Source organism: Eumetopias jubatus, unplaced genomic scaffold (genome assembly GCF_037043125.1).
Source record: "Eumetopias jubatus isolate StellerSeaLion01/CBP00866 unplaced genomic scaffold, mEumJub1_p1.0 scaffold_13, whole genome shotgun sequence".
Taxonomy (NCBI): domain Eukaryota; kingdom Metazoa; phylum Chordata; class Mammalia; order Carnivora; family Otariidae; genus Eumetopias; species Eumetopias jubatus.
Genome location: NW_028274819.1, coordinates 12,428,577 through 12,451,427, shown reverse-complemented (window position 1 = coordinate 12,451,427; position 22,851 = coordinate 12,428,577). Strand labels below are relative to the sequence as shown.

The window sequence follows — 22,851 nt, the reverse complement described above, 5'->3', positions numbered from 1 at the left end:
TTACACAGAGTATCAAAAATAGTAAAACTCAAAGAAACTGAGGAGAATGGTGGTTGCCAGGGGCTGAGGGGTGGGGGAAGGGGGAATTGCTGCTTAATGAGTATAAAGGTTCAGTTATACAAGATGAAAAAGTTCTAGAGATGTGCTGTACAACACAGGGCCTATAGGTAACAATACATTAGTGTGCACTGAAAAAGTTAAGACGGTAGATCTCATGTTAGTGTTCTTACCACCACAGAAGAAAGAAGAAAAGAAAAGAAAAGAAAAAAAGAAAAGATAAGAAAAGAAAAGAAAGAAAAAGAAAGAAGAAAGAAAGAAAAAGAAAGAAAGAAAGAAAGAAAGAAAGAAAGAAAGAAAGAAAGAAAGAAAGAAAGAAAGAGAAAAGAGGGAGGGAGGAAGGAAGGAAGGCACTCACTTCCAACTTAAGTAGTCACAGGATGTTGATGTTTTAGCAGCTCCCCGCCCCCCTCTCTCCCTCCTTCCCTTGGTGTCTCTCTCTTGCTTCTGCCATGTCACTGGACAGAGGAGAGATCAAGGATGCTGAAGCCTGTGCAGAATGACTTCAGCATCATATCCTAGAGACACAAGAATGTCTCTTAAATCAGAAAAAGAGTAACTTAAGGTTATGTAAGTCTTGTTAAGAACAACTCTGGGTGTCCCCAAAATGTAGAGACACCCTCAAGGCATATCTGACCCAAGGAGAGAAGCCACACAAGTCCAGATAGGATTCATATAGATAAATACATGATTTGCAAACATATAATAAATATGATTCACATAGGTAAATGGTGATTAGGATAAAAATAATTTAGAAGACTCCCAAGTACATTACTTTGTTTTATTTAAATATTTCTTCTGAGAAAAAAAAACATGAGGCATTGCTTAAAATATGTTTTAAAAAATATGGCACTGCCTTTCTGTTCCTCCTCAGTAATGAATGATGGTTATCTCGGAGGTGAGTGTGGTTGATAAGATTAATCTGCTACAGATCACGCTTGTCCTCAGTTGCTTCTTCTGCGAAATATAGTTAATAATAGTATCCACCTAATAATAATATTGATAATAATACCTAATGTTTCCTGAGCTTTACTATGAGTTGGCACGAGCCTGCAAGAATTAGGTCATGTGACATCCACAAGCCTCATGAGAAAGATACTGTTATGATCACCACTGTATCGATGGGAATTCTAGGGCTAAGAGAGATTCTAATAATTTCCCCAGGGTTGCATCACCAGCAATGGCAAAAATAATATTCAAAACTGGGAATCTGATCTCAGAAGCTACAGACTAAACTACTAGGAGAAATTAGCTCCCGATTAAAGTAACGCACATAATATCAAGCGCTCAATATATCAAAGGGATTACTATATTTTGTGCAAGTACTGCTTTTGTGCATCCCCACGATACTTTATGCTACTCAACACCTGAGTATTTCTTTCTTGTGTCGGAATTCATTTCAGTCTTTGTGGATTTTTTTCCCCATCCCTGCTGATATAACAGCTCAAAATTCTCTTAGAGAACAAGATTTTGCTATTCGTAAGGAAACAACATCTCTCTGGTATGTTCTTGCAAAGTTCAAGCCTCTGAATTGAGGCCTTTGATCCTCTGCGCATCCTCTGTGTTCATCAAATTGGAGGCTCATGGACTAAAAAAGGTTAAGAACCACAGCTCAGTCTGTCAGGATTAAGCATCGCTGCACCATTTATGAGGAGCTGGGGTTTGGAGCCTTTCTCTCTCCTCTAAGATTTCTAGGGTTGCTACCAGATGCTATCTAGATTTTCTCTCTGTCAAAGCTCTATGCAACAGTGGTATCATTCCATAAGTCCTAAAAAAAATTCTGTGCTATCACAATTTTAAAAGTTGGAAACAGTACTTAGAATACCCTCATCCTAGAGAGTCCAATGTTCATTAGCCTATTAAAGAGGCCGAGAAGTATTGCAGTAAAGACAGCTGTTTAACTTACTCCTATAGAAGTACATTTTCCTATGTAAATCTATTGACTTCCCAACTCCCCATAGCATTAGCGTTTGGGGAAAAAAATCCCTATTAGATAGAAATGTGTAACCCACGAAATTCCTACACACTGTCCCCTGAGAGTAAGGCATTTCAGGCTTATACTCTGAATATTTCATGCCAGCTTCAGCCATACAGAATATGCCTACTTTCGTGATTTTGTCTCATTAGCTTGAGCATCCTGTGAGGACTCATTTTGTTCTGTTTACCTTTCAGATACCATTAAAACCTCTGGAATGTGTGCATGATCAATACATACTTGGCAGGGCGCCTGGGTGGCTCAGTCGTTAAGCGTCTGCCTTCAGCTCAGGTCATGATCCCAGGGTCCTGGGATCGAGCCCCGCATCGGGCTCCCTGCTCAGGGGGAAGCCTGCTTCTCCCTCTCCCACTCCCCCTGCTTGTGTTTCCTCTCTCGCTGTGTCTCTCTCTGTCAAATAAATAAATAAAATTTTTTAAAAAAAATACATACTTGGCAAGTAAAGGAATAATTCAGAAACTTTTGTTTGTTTCATTGATGGGGAAGAGAGTAACAAACCATCCCAATCTGCCCAGGACTGCCAAGTCCCTGGCACCTGGGACTCTCGGTGTGAAATCCAGAAAGTCCCAGGCTAACTGGGACAAACCGGTCATGCCAGGCGGTGGTGATTTTTTGTTTTGTTGATTTGTGTTTTTAGTTGTCTTACTCGTGCACTCTCTCCATGTGTTGGAAATGGAGTTAAACACTGGCCATGGATTAATTTGTTTAATCCTCAAAACGATCCTAGGAAATAGGTATTATTTTGTCTTCATTTCACTGATGAGGAAACTAAGACAAAGTTTGCACGCCTTGCCCAAGAATATACAGCCTTAACCCCCATCTGGCTCTAGAGCCCGCACCCTTAACCACTTCTCTCTTCCGCCTTCAGAAGTGAATTCTGCGGGTACAGCAAAGAGAATAAGGCCATGAAATTCGTCTATGAAAATAAGCGCTTAGTAATTCATGTGGAAAATAACATGGACAAGCATAATCCACTCATTGCTGGCTGAGATAGAGACAGGGAGAGAAAGAAACCTGGAAAGCCATAATCTTGACACTAATCCAGGAGGCGAGCAAATTTGAATATGAGCTTTTAATATCTTATAAACAGGCCAAGCAAGCAGAGAGCTATTTTTAGCTCTGAGCTATGAGATACAATCACATGGGCAGGTGGCCTACATTTTTGGTTTTATATGTGGTGAGGAGTTTTGCGATCTAAGTGACAATGACATCCTACTGACCATGTTTGGGAAAGGCGACCGCAGTCCTACAGATTCTGAGCCTGCTGAGCAGAACTAGTTGGTGTTGTGGAGGGGGAGACAGGAAATCTGGGTTGAGCCTTGACACGAACCCTCTAGCAACATGACTTAGGTAGAGCTTTAAGGCTTTTGTACCTGTTTCCTTATCTGAGAAATAGGAGACAGTGCAAAGGTCCAGGTACAGAAGAAGGCATGTAGAGCCCCCAAAATAGAGTGGATTAAATCCTGGTTCTGCCACTTAGCACCTGCGTATCTGAGCCTCGGTTTTGCCATCTGTCAAATGGGAAATTTGATTCACTGCTCACACATCTGTTGTGAACCTTAAGGAGATAATGTACATTGAATTATAGAAACAAATCTGGCGTGGTAAAGGTGCTTAATAAAATTATAATTCTCTTTCCTTGAAGGTCCAATCATCCACCCATTCAGTAAGAATCATCAAACACCTGCTACGTGCCAGGTACTAAGCTAGGTACTAGGGACACAAAGTGAAGATAACAGAGTGCCTGTCCCCCAGTGGCTTATCATTTAGGAGAATAAGCTCCTCCAGCTGGATGACCTTTAGTAAGTCACCTCACATCTCCGAGGCTAGGTTTTATCAACCATAAAATTAAGATAATGAATTCAATGCTAACAGAGTAAGCATGAGAAACAAAAGTTACAATGCCCAGCACAGCACCGAGTACAGAAAACCCTCAGGGAAGACTTGGTGAAGGGAGATGATGAACCCTAAGGCTCTTTACATCTCCAGGAAATGGGGAAGTTGTGTGCACTCAACTCAGGGCTATTATTTTCTGCTTATTCAGAAAGCAAGTCTGCCTCACACCAGTCAGAAGGGCTGAAATTAACCACTGGGGAAATGGCAGATGTTGGTGAGGGATGTGGAGAAAGGCGAATCTTCTTACACTGTTGGTGGGAATGCAAGCTGGTGCAGCCACTCTGGAAAACAGTATGGATGTTCCTCAAAAAGTTGAAAATAGAGCTACCCTACGACCCAGCAATTGCACTACTGGGTATTTACCCCAAAGATACAAAGTAGTGATCTGTAGGGGCACCTGCACCCCGATGTTTATAGCAGCAATGTCCACAATAGCCAAACTGTGGAAAGAGCCCAGATGTCCATCGACAGATGAATGGATAATTATATGTATACATACACAATGGAATACTACTCAACCATCAAAAAAATGAAATCTTGCCATTTGCAATGATGTGGATGGAACGGTAGGGTATTATGCTAAGCGAAATAAGTCAATCAGGGAAAGACAATTATCATATGATTTCACTCATAGGTGGAATTTAAAAAAACAAAATAGAGGATCATCGGGGGAAAGAGGAAAAAGTAAAACAAGACAAAATCAGAGAGGGAAACAAACCATGAGAGACTTAATCATAGGAAACAAACTGAGGGTTGCTAGAGGGGAAGGGGGTGGGGGATGAGGTAACCGGGTGATGATGGACATTAAGGAGGGCACGTGATGTAATGAATACTGGGTATTGTATAAGACTGATGAATCACTGACCTCTACCTCCGAAACCAATAATATATTATATGTTAATTAATTGAATTTAAATAAAATAAATAAATAAAATAAAGTTTCACACACACAAAAAAGAAAACAAGTCTGAAGATTTAGGATTTTATCTCTGAAATTGTGAGCAACACAAAGCATGATCCCAAAGAAGGTAAAACAATATTATTTGGCCATCAGAAGTTCACAGAATAAAGAGCGGGTGAGCGAGACCTCTTAGATCATATTTTCTGGGATGCAGTCTCTGCGGCTGAGATTCACATGCAGGAGGCTCACCACGGGTTGCTCTCAGGAAAGGCATCTGTGAGGGAGAGATGCTGGCAGGACCAGACACGAGGGCTTCAGCCTATCCTTTGGGGAACTCGAGCTGGGGTAGATCTCAGGAACCATCTCAAAGAGACAAGACAAGGGGCCAGGCCTTGGTATCCTTCACTGGCCAGTCTTGGCTGCAGGTTACCTTGGGAGACGGGGGTTCCCTGAAACAATTAGCAGGGTCCATGTGTCACTCAGGTATAAAGCAACCATTATCAGAAGAGAGAACCAATAATGTGTTCATAAGGACAAAGAGTGATCCTATCAACATCCAGGAAGAAGCAAAAGTGGGCATTCACAAGCACGATATGGGAACTGGCCAGAGGCCAGGGCAGCTGTAGTGTGCATGAGGATCTGCAGTGCTGGATCACGGCTCAAGATCTGGCTCAGCCGCTTCTTGGACACGAGACCACTTCCCCTCCCCAGGCCTCAGCTTCCTCGTCTGAAACATTGTGATGGTGAAACAAAAATAGCCCCGAGGTCCCTTTCATCTCTATACCAATAATTCTAGATCTTAATCAGCTTTGTTAGCAAGGAAACATGATTACAAAATGGATGGCTTGGTAATTGCTTTGCTTTCTGCTGGTAAGATAAATCTTAGGGCCATGCTTTCCCTGCAGTATTCAGTTTCCTACTGACTTGCTAGTTAAAATGCTTAGATTTCTCTCCTATTACTGAGGATTTTATTTCTTGTTCTTTTAACGTTTTACATTTCTACTCTATGTCTCAACTTTTTGAGGCTGGGATCTTGTCTCTTGTTTACTCTACAATCCCTGGTGGGGTGTTTCTCACATGCTAGATATATCAGTTATGTTTTAGTACAGACCAACTCAGGCTAACATAAAGGGGAAAAAAGGAGGTAATTAAAAGGGTATCACAGAGGTTCACAGAATCAGTGGGCAACTGGGTAAAAGGCAGGAACTGGGGGCATTTTGGAGGCCTAAGGAACAGAAGTCCGCTGTAAAGAAACTATATCCTGTCTGAAATGGCCCAACCGGAATCCCACCACGGGGGCAAATGAAACCCAAGCCTTTGGGCTGTGAATGTGTGTATCACTTGCTTCAGGTTCAAAGTTGGGAGAGTGAGAAATTATTGGCTGAGCTTAGAACTCATACCTGCCCTCTGTGCACCTCTGTGCATTTCTCTGTAGGAAATCTCTTTATAGGGGCAGAGAAGGAAAGGTTTCCCCTTACTTTGCTTCCCATAGGCTTGGGTATGAGATCATTCTCCAAAAGGAAGGTCAGAATGTTTTTAAGAAGGAAAATGGGGGCTTCTGGGTGGCTCAGTCAGTTAAGCATCGGACTTCAGCTCAGGTCATGATCTCAGGGTAGGGAGTCTGCTAACAGATTTTCTCTCCCTCTCTCCCTCTGCTCCTCCCCCTGCTCATTCTCTCTCTCTCTCTCTTTCTCAGTCTCTTGCTCTCTCTAAAAATAAATAAATAAATCTTTTTAAAAACTGAAAGAAAATGGATTCTGGATATTTCAAAAATGACCAATGTCTGCTACAACAGGGGCTAAAATAACTTTTTCGGTGGATATGTGCTCACACATAAAATGTTGGACAATATGCCTGAAGCAAACAAATGCTTTGCCTTAACATAGGTGCATAAGCAAAACTGTTCTAAATGATCTACACTATTTGGGATCCCTCCTCTACTTCTGATATTTACATGATATCTGGACTTTCCACAGTTGAGTTTGAATCTAGTTTAAATTGGAAAATCTTAACTTGAAAGAGAATGTTCTCCACAATTGGGCACCAGCCTACAGCATTCCAAACTTATTTTCCATTACTTCCCTTCATGAATATTACATTCCAGACAAATAGAACACTTTGCTGAATACATCTGCATAGCTTCATTCTCATTTCATTGCATGTGTCTTATCCAGAGCAAGTGTTTTCATCTTTAGTGCCCACCCGCACTGCACCCCGCCCCGCGGGATCTAGTCTTTCTGCAATCTACCATAACAGTTTATCTGTATCTCTTATTGGTTTTTATAATTTGCTACATTGAATTAAACTTATTTATATGTAGGTGCTGTCTCCACTTTAGTTTACGCTATAAAGTTCTTAAATATAGGAACTCTTTTGGACGTATCTTTTTTAACATTTGTATTATGAAATACATCTTATACAGAATAGTACATAACAGGATACATAATGGAAAAGTACATAAAGTTCTGTGATGAAATATAGAGATGAATACAGGAACTATGTTTCATTTTCCTTTTTAAACATTTTTACTGTGATTACATACATATATATGTGTCTTACATATATACGTATATATACATATACTCAAAAAAGTGCATAAAACATCTAGGTTGAGTTTAATAATAGTTAAGAAGCAAATGTCAATATAGACACCATCCAAGTCAGGAATAAAGCAGAAGTTTCATTCCACAATTCTGTTCGGATCTGTTTGTGATTTGCTTTATTTTTACATAGCAATAGAAAAATGGCTGAAAGAATTGGAAAAAAGAAAACCCACCATAGTGTGTTTGATACTTCATCAGTAATCAAGAAATACAATTAAAACAACAATAAAAAAACACTAACCTCTTTTCAGATTGGCATAATTTAAAACCCCAGTGATATCAAGCGTTGACAGTGGGACATCACAACTGTTGATGGGATTATAAATTGGTATAACTACTTTCAAAACTGGTGCCATATTATTTACCTGTGGTTCAGCAGTTCCACATTCAGATGCATATACCCTAGAGAACTGAATGCATATGTGCACCGGGACTCATGACAAAAAGTTCACATCAGCAGTGTTTATCATTTCCCCAAACTGGAGATAAGTAAAATCAACATGAACAAATACTGGGTGATTCAATTTTGTGTTTTTCTATTGGGCTGTCTGTCTTTTTCCCACTGATGTGTAAGAAGCTTTAATATATATGTATATATATATTTATATTTATATTTATGAATATATTTAATATTTTATATATATATACAAATACATACACACACATGTGTAGACACTAACTTTTTCCTGGTTAAATATACTATAAAAACTAGCCACCTTCTTCCTACGCCACCCCCCACCCCCACCCCCACCCCCACACACACACCTTATGAAATAATCACAGACCAACAACAGAGAAATCTCATGTCATGAATAGGAGGTGAGGTTCTTGGACTTGGGTCTGGGTAGTTGAGTGGTAGGATCCTACAGAAGTTTTGCAATGAAAGGGATTTGTCTATGGTGATACAATTGCTCTCATAGACCCAGGCCCTTCATCCAGCTGGATGGCAACAAGTCCTAAGTCCCTGCAGAAGTAACGGACTGAGGAGTTGGTGGTCCGTCAACTTGACACCTGAGTGGTTTACTTTTCCTACAAGGCTCTGCCAACAGAACCTCCTGCCATGTGCAGTCCCATCTTCATTCCTGGGTTCAGGTCGGTCCCTGTTGGTCAGAAACTCCCCAGTCAGCTCTGCTAATAATTTCATTGTCATTAGCGAGAGGTAGCAACTCTAAAAACGCTTTCCTGTCCATTATCTCCTTTGACCCTACAACATCCTTGAGGAATGTTTGGCCTGCTACTATCTCCACTTTAATGAGGAGGAAGTTGGCTCAGAGGTAAGTGACTTCTGCCAGTCTCCCAGTTAGTAAGTGGTAGGGTTTTGACTAGAAGCTAAGCCTACTCTGTTGAATTCTGGGCTCTTTCTACATTATCCCTTCAGAGCTTGGCTCGAATTCCACTTCCTCCAAGGAGCTTTCGCTGCCCACAGGATTCCGTCTCATCTCTGAAGAGTTCTAATTATTATTTTCCATACTGCTCACTTGACCATGACCACAAATGCCTCAAATTGCCAGCTACCTGGAAGCATGTGCCTTGTTTTACTGCACTGTTTGCGAGCTGCTTCTGAAGCAAGAATGGCATTGACTATGGCCTGGTTCTTTCACAGATCTCATGCCATGCCTTTCTTGCAGCTTGCGCTCAGTGCCCAGTGAACATTGACTGAGGCTTGCTCTCTCTGTAGGCTGCAGACTCAACTCCCACTCTCAAGGCTGAAAACAAATGTGCTCTGATCCATTAAGTTCCATAGCATCCAGGAAGAATTCCTGCTGACAAAGTTATTGAATACTGAGTCATTAATCTCAAAGTTGCATTGCATCGGTCACCATATATGCAGGAATTATATCTTATAGTTTTATATTTGTTTGTATTCTCCACAGCGCCTTTCCACACTGCAGGGACTTATCAGGAAAGACTGTCTGTAAATGATTTATACATGAAATAAGTTCTCTGTTGAAACTTACTAGAATATAAAGCTACTTATTCCTTCTCAGAGAATTGGGCTGGGAAGGCAAGACTGTTCAAATCTGGGATCCTCTTGTTAATGGTAGGTAGGTAAGCTAACTTCTCAAAACTCCAGTTTCCTCAATTGCAAAACTGAAGCACAGAAATCTTTCTCGTGGTGAAAAATGAAAGTAAAAATGTAAAAATGTCTTTTGACACTTCAAGAACTTTATACAATGTAAAGGATGAATAAGAGTCTAATAAGACGTGGTTCTCTGTGAGTTGAAGCAAGTTAAACTGTGGGAATCAGGGTTGTCAACTGTAAAATGAGAGGGTTGGTCAAGATTATTTTTAAAGGCTCTCTGAAGGTTAAAGAGTTATGACTCTGTAATGTTAGCTTCAATTGTCAAAGACTCCCAATATTTTGGTTTTCCTTTCCCCATACATAAAGCTAAGCAAATCATCTAATGCACAAAGGGAGCCTTGCATTTAGAATAATTCAATCATGAATCCTTTTTTCAAAGGGGTAATCTATCCCGATATAAATGATTGTCCTGATTGATGTGTTTTTATTCTCTTTTTGGCCATTTCGGGAAGGAGATCTTCCTGCACCTTTACTATCCTGAGCCATGAGCCTTACTCACTGCCTCCCATTCATCAGGCCATCCCTGCAGAGAGAGGGTGGGAGTTGTTAATAACCAAATGGGCGTTTAGTCTCCATTTGACAGATTTCCCATGTGGAAGTGAAAAGCTTCCCACAGGAATGTGGATTCTGAAAATTAATGTCTTGCTGGCGACAAGCCGTCTCCTTCTGAGTAGCTTCTGTAAATGAATACTCATGTAATATCAGCTTGAAATGTGTCTGATGTAGAACGAGGAGCTTGGAAGAAAGGCAGTTAAGTAATGGCTAGAAATAAAAACTTGGGCTTGGATGGGGTGGAGAGAGGGAGGGAGCTCAGAAGCCAAAAGTGGGGAGCAAGAGGGCAGCCAAGTGAGAACTAGTACAGGAGTCTCCACTGTCTCGAATATGCATCCATTATGCTGGGCACATTCAAATGCTTTATTTTGTCATCTTCACAGTTCAACCTTGATGTTGAGGTCAAATAGATTAAATGGCTTTCTTGACACCTGATAAGAAGAGTAAGGATTTTCATCATCTCTTGACACCAGAACTAGTACTCTCTTATACCCATTGGCAGTCAACTGTCACACTAACTGGGGAGGGCTTCAGTAAGAAAGGGAAATATATAGGCATCAGAACTTTAGCTCTTAGAAGAGTCACACATGTTTCTGCCACACTAGGGTGTCGAGGCACAAAGAAACACACCCAGAAATATGCCTTACTAGGTACAGTAATAGCTATGATACACAAACTATAAAATCTGATTTTTCATAGGGACTGAACAGCTTAGGAGAGAAAGGGGTTGAGAATCAAAGAAAGGAGAAGAAGAAGAGAAGGGAGAAGGGGAAGTAGAAAAGGAGGGACAGAAGAAAGAGGAAAAGAAAGAAGTCGATTATATGGATCAAGTGGGAAAAGGAGCTGAGCTCAGACCAAAATGCCCTCCCTGCTTCCAAGTCTGGGTGCCCATGAGCTCTGTGACTTCTGGCAGTCACTGAGAAGGCTCCCATGTGAAGTGGATGCTGGCCTTTAATGACTATTCTTCTATGTGTGTTGCTCCGGAGGCCACCCTGCTAAGGGCGGGTGGCAGGGGGACAGATGAGGCAGGTGCAGGTAGTCAAGGCCTTGGATCCAGGAGAAGCTCCTGGTCTCACTGGGTGGCAGTGGCCATGTGCTAGAGGAAGCTTCTCCTATAGGTCAGCCTCTGTTCCAAAACTCCCTCTTCACTCTTCTCTCCACAAGCCCCATGATCCACTCTCCTCAGACAGAGGCTGCCCTGTGCCTAATGAGTTTGATGGTCTCAAAACTAATTTGACTTTCTGAGCTCCCTGACTTAGCCCACCAAGATTTCCTGTTCTCTCATTTAGAATAAAAATTCTTGTTTTGTTGTCTTTGAGACCTTGATATCATGAAATATGTAGTGACTTAGACCAATTGCGGCTACAAACACCATCAAGCCATTGATATGTGAGAAGTAAAATTAATCACCACCACCCCACCCCCAGGCCCCTGCCACACACACACACACACACACACACACACACACACACACACACACAGACACACACATTCGCGGATACCATCCAGAACACAAGACAAGACCTGAAGGTGGACTTGGACTTGGGCTGTGCATCATTGTGCCGTTCCTATTTAGGAAGTACATTTCTACAAGCTTTTTTATTCTTGCAGCATCTAATTACAGAACATTGCAATGCAACAGGGATCCAGAGGGGAACTGAATTATTGAAAAAACAGAAGCCAAGAGGGCACAGAAAGCTATTATGTGTGCCCATAATAGATTCTCCAAACTTAAGGGTGCTGAGAAATACAAACATTTAATTCAGAAGACAAATCTCCTCTTTCATAGCCCATGCAAAAAAATGTTTTTTCCTCCAAACCTTCTGCAAGCTTTGGTAATTATGTTAGACAAAGGCCAAAAGCATGGAACAGAGTGCAAGCTCTATAAAGAAAGATATGTTGATTTGGGTTAAAGTTTAAACAATTTATCTACTGAAACCGTTACATACAAAGGTGGCTTATTGTTTTCTACCAAAGTTGTCCCAACACATTAACGGAAGGAGCCAGAAAATACAAAGGTGCTCAACCAATGGGTGAGCAGGGATGTGGGTTGGGGGTTTTGAAGGGTTGAAGGCTGGGTCATCTAACTCCGGATCCAGTGCCCTGTCCTTTGAGTTAAAACCTTCTGGAGGAATTATTAAAAATATTAAAACATCTTTTGTCTGCCTAAGAAACTTTAACTTTCAAACACATGGACCAAAGATGGAAAGCATAATGCTGTGCATTTCAACTGATAAGTATTATACAATGAAAATGTGATCCTTACACAAATTTTAATGGTGAGTGGAAATTTCTTCCAATTAAAATTAGGGAAAGGAAATTCAGTGGATTCAGTTTATGCTTTGATCTTCTGTTTTGAATCATATCAAGAAACTAGTGCAAGAAGGGTTTAAATGTCCAATGTTGTTATTCACTAAATATAAGATTATCTCCCTGAGTGAGACATTTCCAAGTGCTGCTCTCTTGATTCCTCTAAGTAGCAGAAGTAACCACTGTTCTTGAAGAAGAAAGGTCTGGAATCTGCCAAACCTCAGAAGTCGTGATGGCATTGAGGTCTGGGGGAAGGTTTATCCCACCATTACCTGCCTACTTCCTATTCACACTTACAGACTTGGGATAAAGTTTGTTGAGTACTTTCCAGAGAGCATTTTTTACTTCTTTGTTCCTAAGGCTGTAGATCAAGGGATTCAGCATGGGAATCACCACCGAGTAAAACACAGAAGCGATTTTGTCCATGTCCATGGACTGGCTGGAGCTGGGCTGTAGGTACATGATGATAGTCCCATAGAAGATGGTTACGGCAGAGAGACGAAGACTGAGCGGTGTGGCTGCGTTGTCGACCTCGAGCAGCAGTTGGCTTCTCCACGTAGAACTCTGGAGTAGGAGATTCAGAATCGAATCTCTTCTCCCTTCCCCCTCCTGTGAGATTTTTTTTGATCTTCAGCTACATTTTTCGGCCTTGTGAGGAACCTTATCATCAAAGAAAATGGCCAGCAATGTTACCAACAAGACAGATCCTCGCTCCATGAATTCCCGTGTATTCATTGGGAATCTCAATACTCTTGTGGTCAAGAAATCTGATGTGGAGGCAATCTTCTCAAAATACGGCAAAATTGTTGGTTGCTCTGTCCATAAGGGCTTTGCCTTCGTTCAGTATGTTAATGAGAGAAATGCCCGGGCTGCTGTGGCAGGAGAGGATGGCAGAATGATTGCTGGCCAGGTTTTAGATATTAATCTGGCCGCAGAGCCAAAAGTGAACAGAGGAAAAGCAGGTGTGAAACGATCTGCAGCGGAGATGTACGGCTGCTCTTTTGACTTGGACTATGACTTTCAACGAGATTATTATGACAGGATGTATAGTTACCCAGCACGTGTTCCTCCTCCTCCTCCTCCTATTGCTCGGGCTGTAGTTCCTTCAAAACGCCAGCGTGTATCAGGAAACACCTCACGAAGGGGCAAACCTGGCTTCAATTCTAAGAGTGGACAGCGAGGATCTTCTTCCAAGTCTGGAAAGTTGAAAGGTGATGACCTTCAGACCATTAAGAAGGAGTTGACCCAGATAAAACAAAAAGTGGATTCTCTACTGGAAAGCCTGGAAAAAATTGAGAAAGAACAGAGCAAACAAGGAGCTGGAGTTGATCAAGGATGATGAAAAAGAGGCTGAGGAAGGAGAGGATGACAGAGACAGCGCCAATGGCGAGGATGACTCTTAAGCACATAGTGGGGTTTAGAAATGTTGTCCCATTATTTCTTTACCTAGGCGCTTGTCTAAGATCAAAATTTTCACCAGACCCTCGCCCCTAGTATCTTCAGCACATGCTCACTGCTCTCCCCATCCTTGTCCTTCCCATGTTACATTAATTCATTTTGCCCTGCGCCTTGTCCCATTTTCACTTCCTTTGACGCTCCTAGTAGTTAAGTCTTACCCTGTAATTTTTGCTTTTAATTTTGATACCTCTTTATGACTTAACAATAAAAAGGATGTGTGGTTTTTATCAACTGTCTCCAAAATAACCTCTTGTTATGCAGGGAGTACAGTTCTTTCCATTCATTCATACATGAGCTCAGTAGTTGCTTCCCTAACTGCAGAGGCAATCGCATTAGTTGAGTAGCACCTGAGAGCAGCTTTGAGTTAGAGGTATGTGTGTTATACCCCACATAAGAGAGCTATGTGGGGCTGTTCAACACAAATGTAACAATGTATTTTTGTGAATGAGAGTTGGCATGTCAAATGCATCCTCTAGAAAAATAATTAGTGTAATAGTCTTAAGATTTGTTTTCTAAAGTTGATACTGTGGGTTATTTTTGAGAACAGCCCGATGTTTGGGACCCTTTTTTCTCAAAATAAACAAGTCCTAATTAAACCAGGAATTTGGAGGAAAAAAAAAAAAGAAGATGGTTACAGCAATGAGGTGGGAGGCACAGGTGGAGAAGGCTTTCTTCCATCCTTCAGCAGAACGCATCCTTTGAATGGCGGTGTATATGAAGAGGTAAGAGAGGAGGATGACCAGGAGAATGAAAAAGACACTGAAGCCCACGACACAGAAGACAGCCAAGTTGTTGATGTGTGTGCTGGAACACGAGAAAGCCAAGAGTGGAGGAATGTCGCAGAAAAAATGATTAATCTCATGAGAAGCACAGAATGAGAGTCTAAAGGTGTTTGCTGTGTGAATGGAAGCATCGAGGAAGCCACGGACGTAGGAGCCAACAGTCAGGAGGGCGCACGCACCTGCTGTCATGGTGGTGGTGTAATGAAGAGGCCGGCATACGGCTACATGGTGGTCATAGGCCATGCAGGCCAGGAGGTAGCACTCGACGGTGGCAAAACCCACAAAGAAGAAGAACTGGGCAGCACAGCCATTGTAGGAGATGACTTTGCTCCCTGACTGCAGGGTGGCCACCGTCTTAGGGGCTACTGCTGATGAGTAACCCAGGTCTATGAAGGAGAAGTTACCGAGGAAGAAATACATCGGAGTGTGGAGGTGGGGGTCTGAGAGGATGATCACCATCATCCCCCTATTCCCAACCAGAGTGATGAGGTAGATGAACAAAAGTACCAGGAGGAGGGGGACCTGAAGATTAGGGTCATCTGTTAATCCCAAGAGGATGAACTCTGTGGCTTTTGTGCTATTGTCCATTGGTCAACTTGAATTTCGTCTGGTGATTAAAGAAGAGTCAATGAAAATGAGAAGAAAGTGTAGGAGGGATAATGGAATGGTATGAAAATAGTAAACCAGTATGTGTTGACAATGTATAAGGCACATGCAAGACCCTTACATTATATTATAGCATTGAATCCTGTGAGGTAGGTGCTACTATACCCATTTTACAGATGAGAAAGTTAAGGCTCAAGGAGCTTAATATTGACCAAAATAACCTAATCAGCAGGGGTCAGAATCAAAGGTCACACCTTTATATTCCTGAATCCAAAGTCCCATACATTCACAGCTTGAATTATCCTGACTGCTTACATCATATAAAATAAATTATGAAAAGTCCACTAGCATAGTTGTTAAGATTTTATTTATTCCATTTTTAAAAATCAAAAAGAGAGCGGCCCTTGGGTGGCTCAGTCGGTTAAGCATCTGACTCTTGGTTTTGGCTCAGGTCATGATCTCAGAGTCCTGGGATTAAGGCAAGCCCCCCGTTGTCGGGCTCCCCGCTCAGAGGAGAGTCTGCCTCCCCTCTCCCTCTCCCTCTGCCCCTACCCCTGCTCGCACACTCTCTGTCTTATATATAAAAGATATAACTAACTAAATAAATAAATAAAAATCTTTTCTAAAAAATCAAAAAGAGAATAGTAAGAAGTAAAAAGTATAAATCCCTCATTTCTTGTCTTCTTATTCCACTCCCAAAAATATAGCCTCCAAGGAGATTTCCTAACATTTTCCGTGCACATATAACTAAATAGTAGTAATCACAGAAACCCTAACAATGGCTCACTATATGCTAGGCTTTACTCATTGTTAACTCATTTAACTCTTCAGTTTTGATCCTGTTATTTTCCTCCTTTTACACAAGGAGAAACTGCATAATGATAATACCCCACTCACTCAATTCCATTTTTTCACCTTTATAAACAGTGCTCCATGATAGAGCATTTGGCTCTCTTTCTTAGATTATTTCCAGTTGGCAGTATATTTTATGCTCACTCTCCCTTTTCTGGCTACTATCTGCTCTTAAAATCCAGTAGCTTTTAGATGGGACCGGAAAGCTATAATAATAATAATAATGATAGTAACTATTGTCCAAAGTCACATAACTAGTAAGTGTTGGAAGCGGAATGAAAACCTTGGTCTTCCTGATGTTAAGTCCAAGATGTGTTAATCACAACCCTTAATGTCTTTTGAGTTTATTCTTCAACAGCAATTCAATTGACATTTACGTATTTATATGGGAATATAGATGTTCTCACCTCCTATCAGAAATCAGAAATCTTTATTATTAACTCAGGAAACAACGGTTGTTAGTGATGATGCAGAGAAAGGGGAACCCTCTTACACTGTTGGTGGGAATGCAAGCTGGTGCAGCCACTCTGGAAAACAGGATGGAGGTTCCTCAAAAAGTTAAAAAATAGAACTACCCTATGATCCTGTAATTGCACTACTAGGTATTTATCCAAAGGATACAAAAATAATGATTCAGAGGGGCACACACACCCCAATGTTTATAGCAGCAATGTCCACAATAGCCAACTATGGAAAGAGCCCAGATGTCCATTGACAGATGAATCCATAAAGAAGATGTGGTATATATATGCAATGGAAGATTACTCAGCCATCAAAAAGGATGAAATCTTGCTCTTTGCAATGACGTGGATAGAACTAGAGGGTATTATGCTAAGTGAAATAAATCAGTCAGAGAAAGACAAATACCATATGATTTCACCCATATGTGGAATTTAAGAAACAAAACAGATGAACATAGGGGAAGGGAAGGAAAAATAAAATAAGATTAAAAACAGAGAGGAAGGCAAACGATTAGAGACTCGTAACTCTAGGGAACAAACTGAGGGTTGCTTGAGGGGAGGTGGGTGGGGGATGGGCTAACTGGGTGATGGACACTAAGGAGGGCACTTGTGATGAGCACTGAGTGTTATATGTAGGTGTTGAATCACTAGATTCTACTCCCGAAACTATACTACACTATATGTTAACTAAATTGAATTTAGATAAATAAAAAAAAGAAATCTTTGTGATTGATGCTGGTTATTATTAAGTCCTCCCTCCTCTGCTCCCTCAAAGCTCTAGAGTTTGGCTTGATTATCACACAGTTAGCTGGGCAACCACCCAGCTCCATAACTAGCTCTAAGCCTGTTGGGACCTTTGTCTTCACTGGCTCTGGCCCACCCAGCCTACTGTGGCCCTTTGGCACACATAAATACTTGATGAATAGAACAGAACATCAACAGCAAAGTGTTTAAACCTTTTTCATGCTACCTAGCTGCACAGCAAACAGCTTATTGTTCTCTCGTCTAGCTGGACCCATGTTTCCTGCCAAAATATTAGCTTAGACTTGTGGTATGAAAAATATTCAGAAACAACAGCTTGAATGGAGCCAGCAGACCTGGAGAAGGGCTTGTGTCCTGATTTGAGTGCACGGTCTCTCTCACTGTTGTCTTCCCTCAGCCCGAGGCGATTACAGGCTTTTCCTGTCCCTGGAAGCAGAGCAGGGGGGGGGGGGGGTTGGGGGGGGTTGGGGGGAAGGGCTCAACAGGGAGACAAAGTGTGGAGGGAGGAGAGGAAGGGAGAAACAGGGATGAGAAGGGGAAAATGCCTCAGCTCTGCTTGACCTTGGCTTACCTTGGAAAGCAGCTGTGGTCATCAGATTGAGGAGCATTTTTTTTGGGGGGGGTGTAGTTAGTACACCACATTACATTAGTTTCAGATATACACAGTAGTGATTCAACCATTCTATACAATATGCTATGTTCACCACTAGGAGCCTTTCTTATAGCATCAAACAAGGAGACAGCCAAGCCTGTCCTGTCTGGGCGAGGGTTACACACACCAGCGCTGTGCTGGTGTCACAAGAACGAGCTCAGCCAGCCCGTGAAATGCTACAGGACAGGAACAAGCTTCACCATGCCACTCCTTGCTTTCCAGTGTTTCGCCTTTACAAACAATGTTCCAGTGAATACCCCTGCACGTGACTCCTCGTTCTTTCCTTTTTCCTTAGGATAAATCCTACAATTGTATATTTTTCATCTGCTTTTGCTTATTGATAGATTCCCATCCCTTAATGTACCAACTAACTTTCCAAACTGTAGCACTTTCCATTACGTTGATCCAGTCCTTTGATTTTTCTGTTTCCTTTTGACTTTTGTGCTTTGTGCTTGTTCTCTATAATTTCGCGGTTACTATATCCTATCATCTATGATAGGCAATTTCTTGATTTTACATATTAAAAGCTGAGGTAGGTGGTGCCCCCTTGAGATCACACAATTACTTAATTGCAGTATCCATGCAATGCCCCAGAGCAGGATTTCCCAACTCCTGTGCCATTGACCTTATGGGCTGAACAGTTCTTTGGTTGCAGGTGTGGGTGGGGGGGGGGTGCTGTCCTATGAAGTGTAGGATGTTGAGCAATATCTCTGGCCTTTACCTACCAGTTGTGACCACCAACAATGTCTCCAGACACTCCCAAATGTCTCAAATGTTCCCCCCTGGTGGGGGGCAACATTGTCCCCAGTTTTGAGAACTACTTTTCTAGAGTTTATAAAACTCTATTTGTGTTCAGTTCCACATTTAATCACAATTCCATGAGTCATGTATACTATACATCTTACATCACATGCACATATATATAAAAATACCTATATTCATGTAAATATATACATGGAGAAACTAAGACTTGGTGAGATAAAGTGTCTAGTTCAAGGTTTGGAGTTCCAGCCAAATATTGCTGCTCATTGGCGGCAGGGGGGTGGGGGGGCACGGAGACCAGGAAGGGAAAACCACTTATTAAGTACTGTGATCCTTTAACTAACAAGAACTTCACCCTCCTAGCTCAGAAACCAACCTCTTCCCCAACCCAAGAGAGGATAAACAACCTGGAAAGACTCCAAGAATGAAAGGCAGCTAACAGCACGGATTCTGAATTGTATTCCAAAGCACCTTCTCAAAATGTTTGCTTGATCAATTTCCTTGGTTAGAACTGCCCACCCGATTATATTCACCTAAGCTATAGTTATCACACAGTCCCTCTACTGAACTGCCCCAGACTGCCATCTTCATATGTTAGCAATTAATACTCAAGGCATTTTCTTTGTTCTCATGATGGACAACCCTTTCCATTATGCACTGTAGTCACTATTGATAAATGTGTCTGGATCCAGAGCAGCAAAGAGAAATCTGGAGGCTTCTTTAGCCCAGTGCCATCCCTCAAGGGTTTCAAGGCCAGAATCCAAACCCCGTGGTGCTCCTGCCACTGTATTTCTCTTACCCAAGTCCTGAAAAGGCCTAAAATAAATATCAGAAGGAGCCTTGAAAGAATAAAGACATTTTTAAATATTTAAAGATAATATGGAATAGACCACCTTCTTTGAGAAATAAGAAATAAGAAAATGTGTTGAAAACTGAAAAACATTAAAACTTAAGGAATTTTAGAAGCCTAAATCCCCAAGATAGAGAGTCTGGAAATAAAAGTTTCATCACAGTTGTTTCTAAAGGGGTTTGAAGACTCACCCCTGGCCATCACATCCCATCTGGGGAGTTCCGAAGAGGGTCTTCAATGGAAAAGGACTAGACTGAATTTCACGAAGAAAGAGACAAGGTCTGTCACTGTTTTGTGCATCATTATTCACCATCTAGACTGGTGCCAGGCACATTATACACTCATCTATTTGTTGAATGAATGAATGGACTAGAAGCTCAACAATTGAGTTAGAATAATAGTTTTAATGTTTACTAGCTGGGCAACTGTAGGCAAGTCAATTTCCCTCTATCAATAGAGGAGTCAGTAAGATAAACTATGGAAAAATCCAGCCACTATGTGGTCTGTGGTGGGTGCTCAACACAAACTAATTTATTTCTTTTTCTGCTAAACTGTTGGTCAATCATACGAACATGGCTTCTGGGTTTTATTAACACCAATTGGTATCAGTATTCTATCTGGCAATGACTATGTCAGTTCCTGTTTAAGACAAGGTGAGCCAAAATTACCTATGGGAGGCTCACTCTGTCTCCATGTTTTATGAGCTGTGGCAGAGGTGAATGAAGAAAATAGAATTGAGTCATTTTTTATACCTACTTCTGAGCCCCTTTCTCCTAGACAAACTCATTATTTTCACCCACAGCGTGAAGAATGCTGCTTTAGAAAAGGTCAAGGAAAACATACCTGGTTCCTGGGGAATTATGAGATCTCAATTCATATCTAACTGCCTTCAAGTACCAGACTTTTTGAATCTGAAAAAGAAAAGCAAAGTTGTTTAGGCTCTGAGAACCTCAGATTTCAAAGAGTGAAAGATTTCCTCAGGCTACGTAGTAAAAGTGCAAAGGCAGCTGGGGTGCTTTTAGTTTGTTTCAGAGCCCAAGTGAGTCATCCCAAACTGTGAGGGGGCTGGGGCCAACCAGGAGCGCGCAGCCAGGCAGACCTGGGATCCTCTGGAGGGATGTTTCCCGAGGTCTCAACCCCAACCCAGGGCTCATCTCATGCAAACGAGCAATCAAAACAACCACTTTCCTGAGGGAATGAAACATTGGCATGATACAGAAGAGGCTTTAGGCCCAGGGGGAGCCCCAGTTCTTCAAGCACAGGTGAAAATTATTGATCTCAAGTTCCATCAAAAATGTCTTCAAAGGATCTGGATGGTCCAACTGTCCCTCCTCAGCCAACAGATTTCTTGTGGGTAGTGGAATTTGGTTCTTTCTCCAAGACTAAATGGGGAGAACTTTTTAAATGCCAAATACAGATGGTAAACATCAGAATCTCCACTTTACCTAAACTCAGCTCGGATTGAAGAGCTCCAAGTTCCGAGGAGCTTTGTGGATCAAAACACTTTCAGGAATTTTTTTCCTCCAATCAATCTGGTTTTCAATGTGCTTTAACATGGAGCCTATAAGAAGCAAAGGATTCTATCCTGAGTTGTCAGATAAGAGGTGCTTCCTATGGTTCAGGCCTTTATTACATACATATGTTATTTCACTTAAAGTTCACACAACTCTGTAAGAAATGCATTTCTTTCCCAATTTTACAGATATGAAAACTTCAATATATACCTTGTTTTCTAATAATGTTTTCCAAGAGAAGGAACCAGGGTTCCTTGGAGAAATGACTGGTTTTAGGACCGGAACATACCAGACAAACCTGGAGCATCTTGTAGTTCCAGTGAGGACATGCTCAAGTTGGTCTGACTCAGAGTCTATGTACTTTTACACCATGCCGTACGGCTCCTGTAGGAGTCAGTGTGGAAGATCAGGGAAGCTCTCAGAATCTAGAAAAGGTCCTATTTCTCATAGACTCTCACAAATGCCTGTTCCAGTAAAGTTGGCCCCATTGGTGAAGTTTATTTACTTACTTTTTTCATGAAAATATTTTCATGGAAAAATTTCCTGTTAGAACAAATTAAAAAAAAAATTCTTATTTAAAAAAAAAAAAAAGAAATACGAAGTGGCCAAATAGGTGGCAAGTTAGGTCAAATGAGACCAAGGAGTTTTTGCACCATTCTTGGAATTTTGTAGCATCTAATCTCCTGATCCACACATCCAGCTCTGAAGACTAGATGCCCTCATTATTTTATTTGATCAATACAGCAACCAAGGTGAAAAGAGAGGAGAGGGAGAGATGAAAAAAGAAAGAGAAGAAAGAAGAAGAGGGGCACCTGGGTGGCTCAGATGGTTAAGCAACTGCCTTCAGCTCAGGTCATGATCACCAGGTCCCGGGATCGAGCCCCACGTCGGGCTCCCTGCTCAGCAGGGAGTCTGCTTCTCCCTCTGCCTCTGCCTCTCCCCACTGTTCCTGCTCTCTCTCTCTGTATCTCGCTGTCTCAAATGAATAAATAAAAAAGGAAAAAAGAAAGAAGAAGAGCGAGAAGGAGGAGGAGAGGGAGAAGGGGGAGAAGACAGAAGGGGGGAGGAGGAAAGCAGAGAAAACTTCACTTCTAGGACCAACAGGAACAACTGAGACAATCTAGCCAAAAACACCTGGCTCTATAAAATAATTTAATACTCTTCTTTATCAGTGTTTAATATTTTAAAAAATTACACAGCTAAAAATGGAGACTATTATCATGGTGAAGTGGAATGGTCCTGGGCAGTGGTGAGTGAGAGACCTAGAATGTGCTGCTTACTGAACAGATGCCTCAGATACGTGATCTCTTTGAGCCTCAGTTTCTCACAGCACTGAGCGTGTCTTCATTTTCCCTCTGGAAGACCCTTGAGTCCCAGCGAATACTTCTGCTTTGACTTCTCGGGCTCCTTCAACAGTTGGTCTCCTCACAAGATTACATAGTGACTTCACATCCAAATAGCTATACCTTGGGTTTTCCGAAAAATGAAGGGCAAGACAGGGGCCAATTCTGACTCGGGGGCTAGTTCAAGCCCAAACAGCGGTGTCTCTCCTTCCATCTTTGAGTTAACGCTGCCACCTTGCGGCCATTTCATGCCTTCCGTGTGATGAGCCATTCCCAGTGGTGCTGGCTGGGAAGGAGAGCTGGTCTTCATTGAGTTAGAGTCAAGAAGCTACTAGTCTGTCTAAAAAGCTTATTTCATGGACACAGCGTATGTCAGCACATTTTACGAACTTAAAGATCACTGGGTGTTATGGT

General features: G+C 41.7%; 1 protein-coding gene and 1 pseudogene across 1 annotated transcript; one reads left to right on the top strand and one right to left on the bottom strand.

Moving 5' to 3' along the window:
* Window positions 1-12,368: 12,368 nt before the first annotated feature.
* OR5B21 (olfactory receptor family 5 subfamily B member 21) lies at window positions 12,369-15,223 on the bottom strand. The gene is made up of 2 exons (XM_088017648.1): window positions 14,494-15,223; window positions 12,369-12,889 (listed from the first exon to the last, which is right to left on the bottom strand). The coding sequence occupies exons 1-2, from the start codon at window positions 15,221-15,223 to the stop codon at window positions 12,672-12,674; spliced, it is 948 nt and encodes a 315-aa protein (XP_087873774.1). The 3' UTR covers window positions 12,369-12,671.
* On the top strand, window positions 12,896-13,859 carry LOC114215430 (heterogeneous nuclear ribonucleoprotein C pseudogene; annotated as a pseudogene).
* Window positions 15,224-22,851: the final 7,628 nt, after the last annotated feature.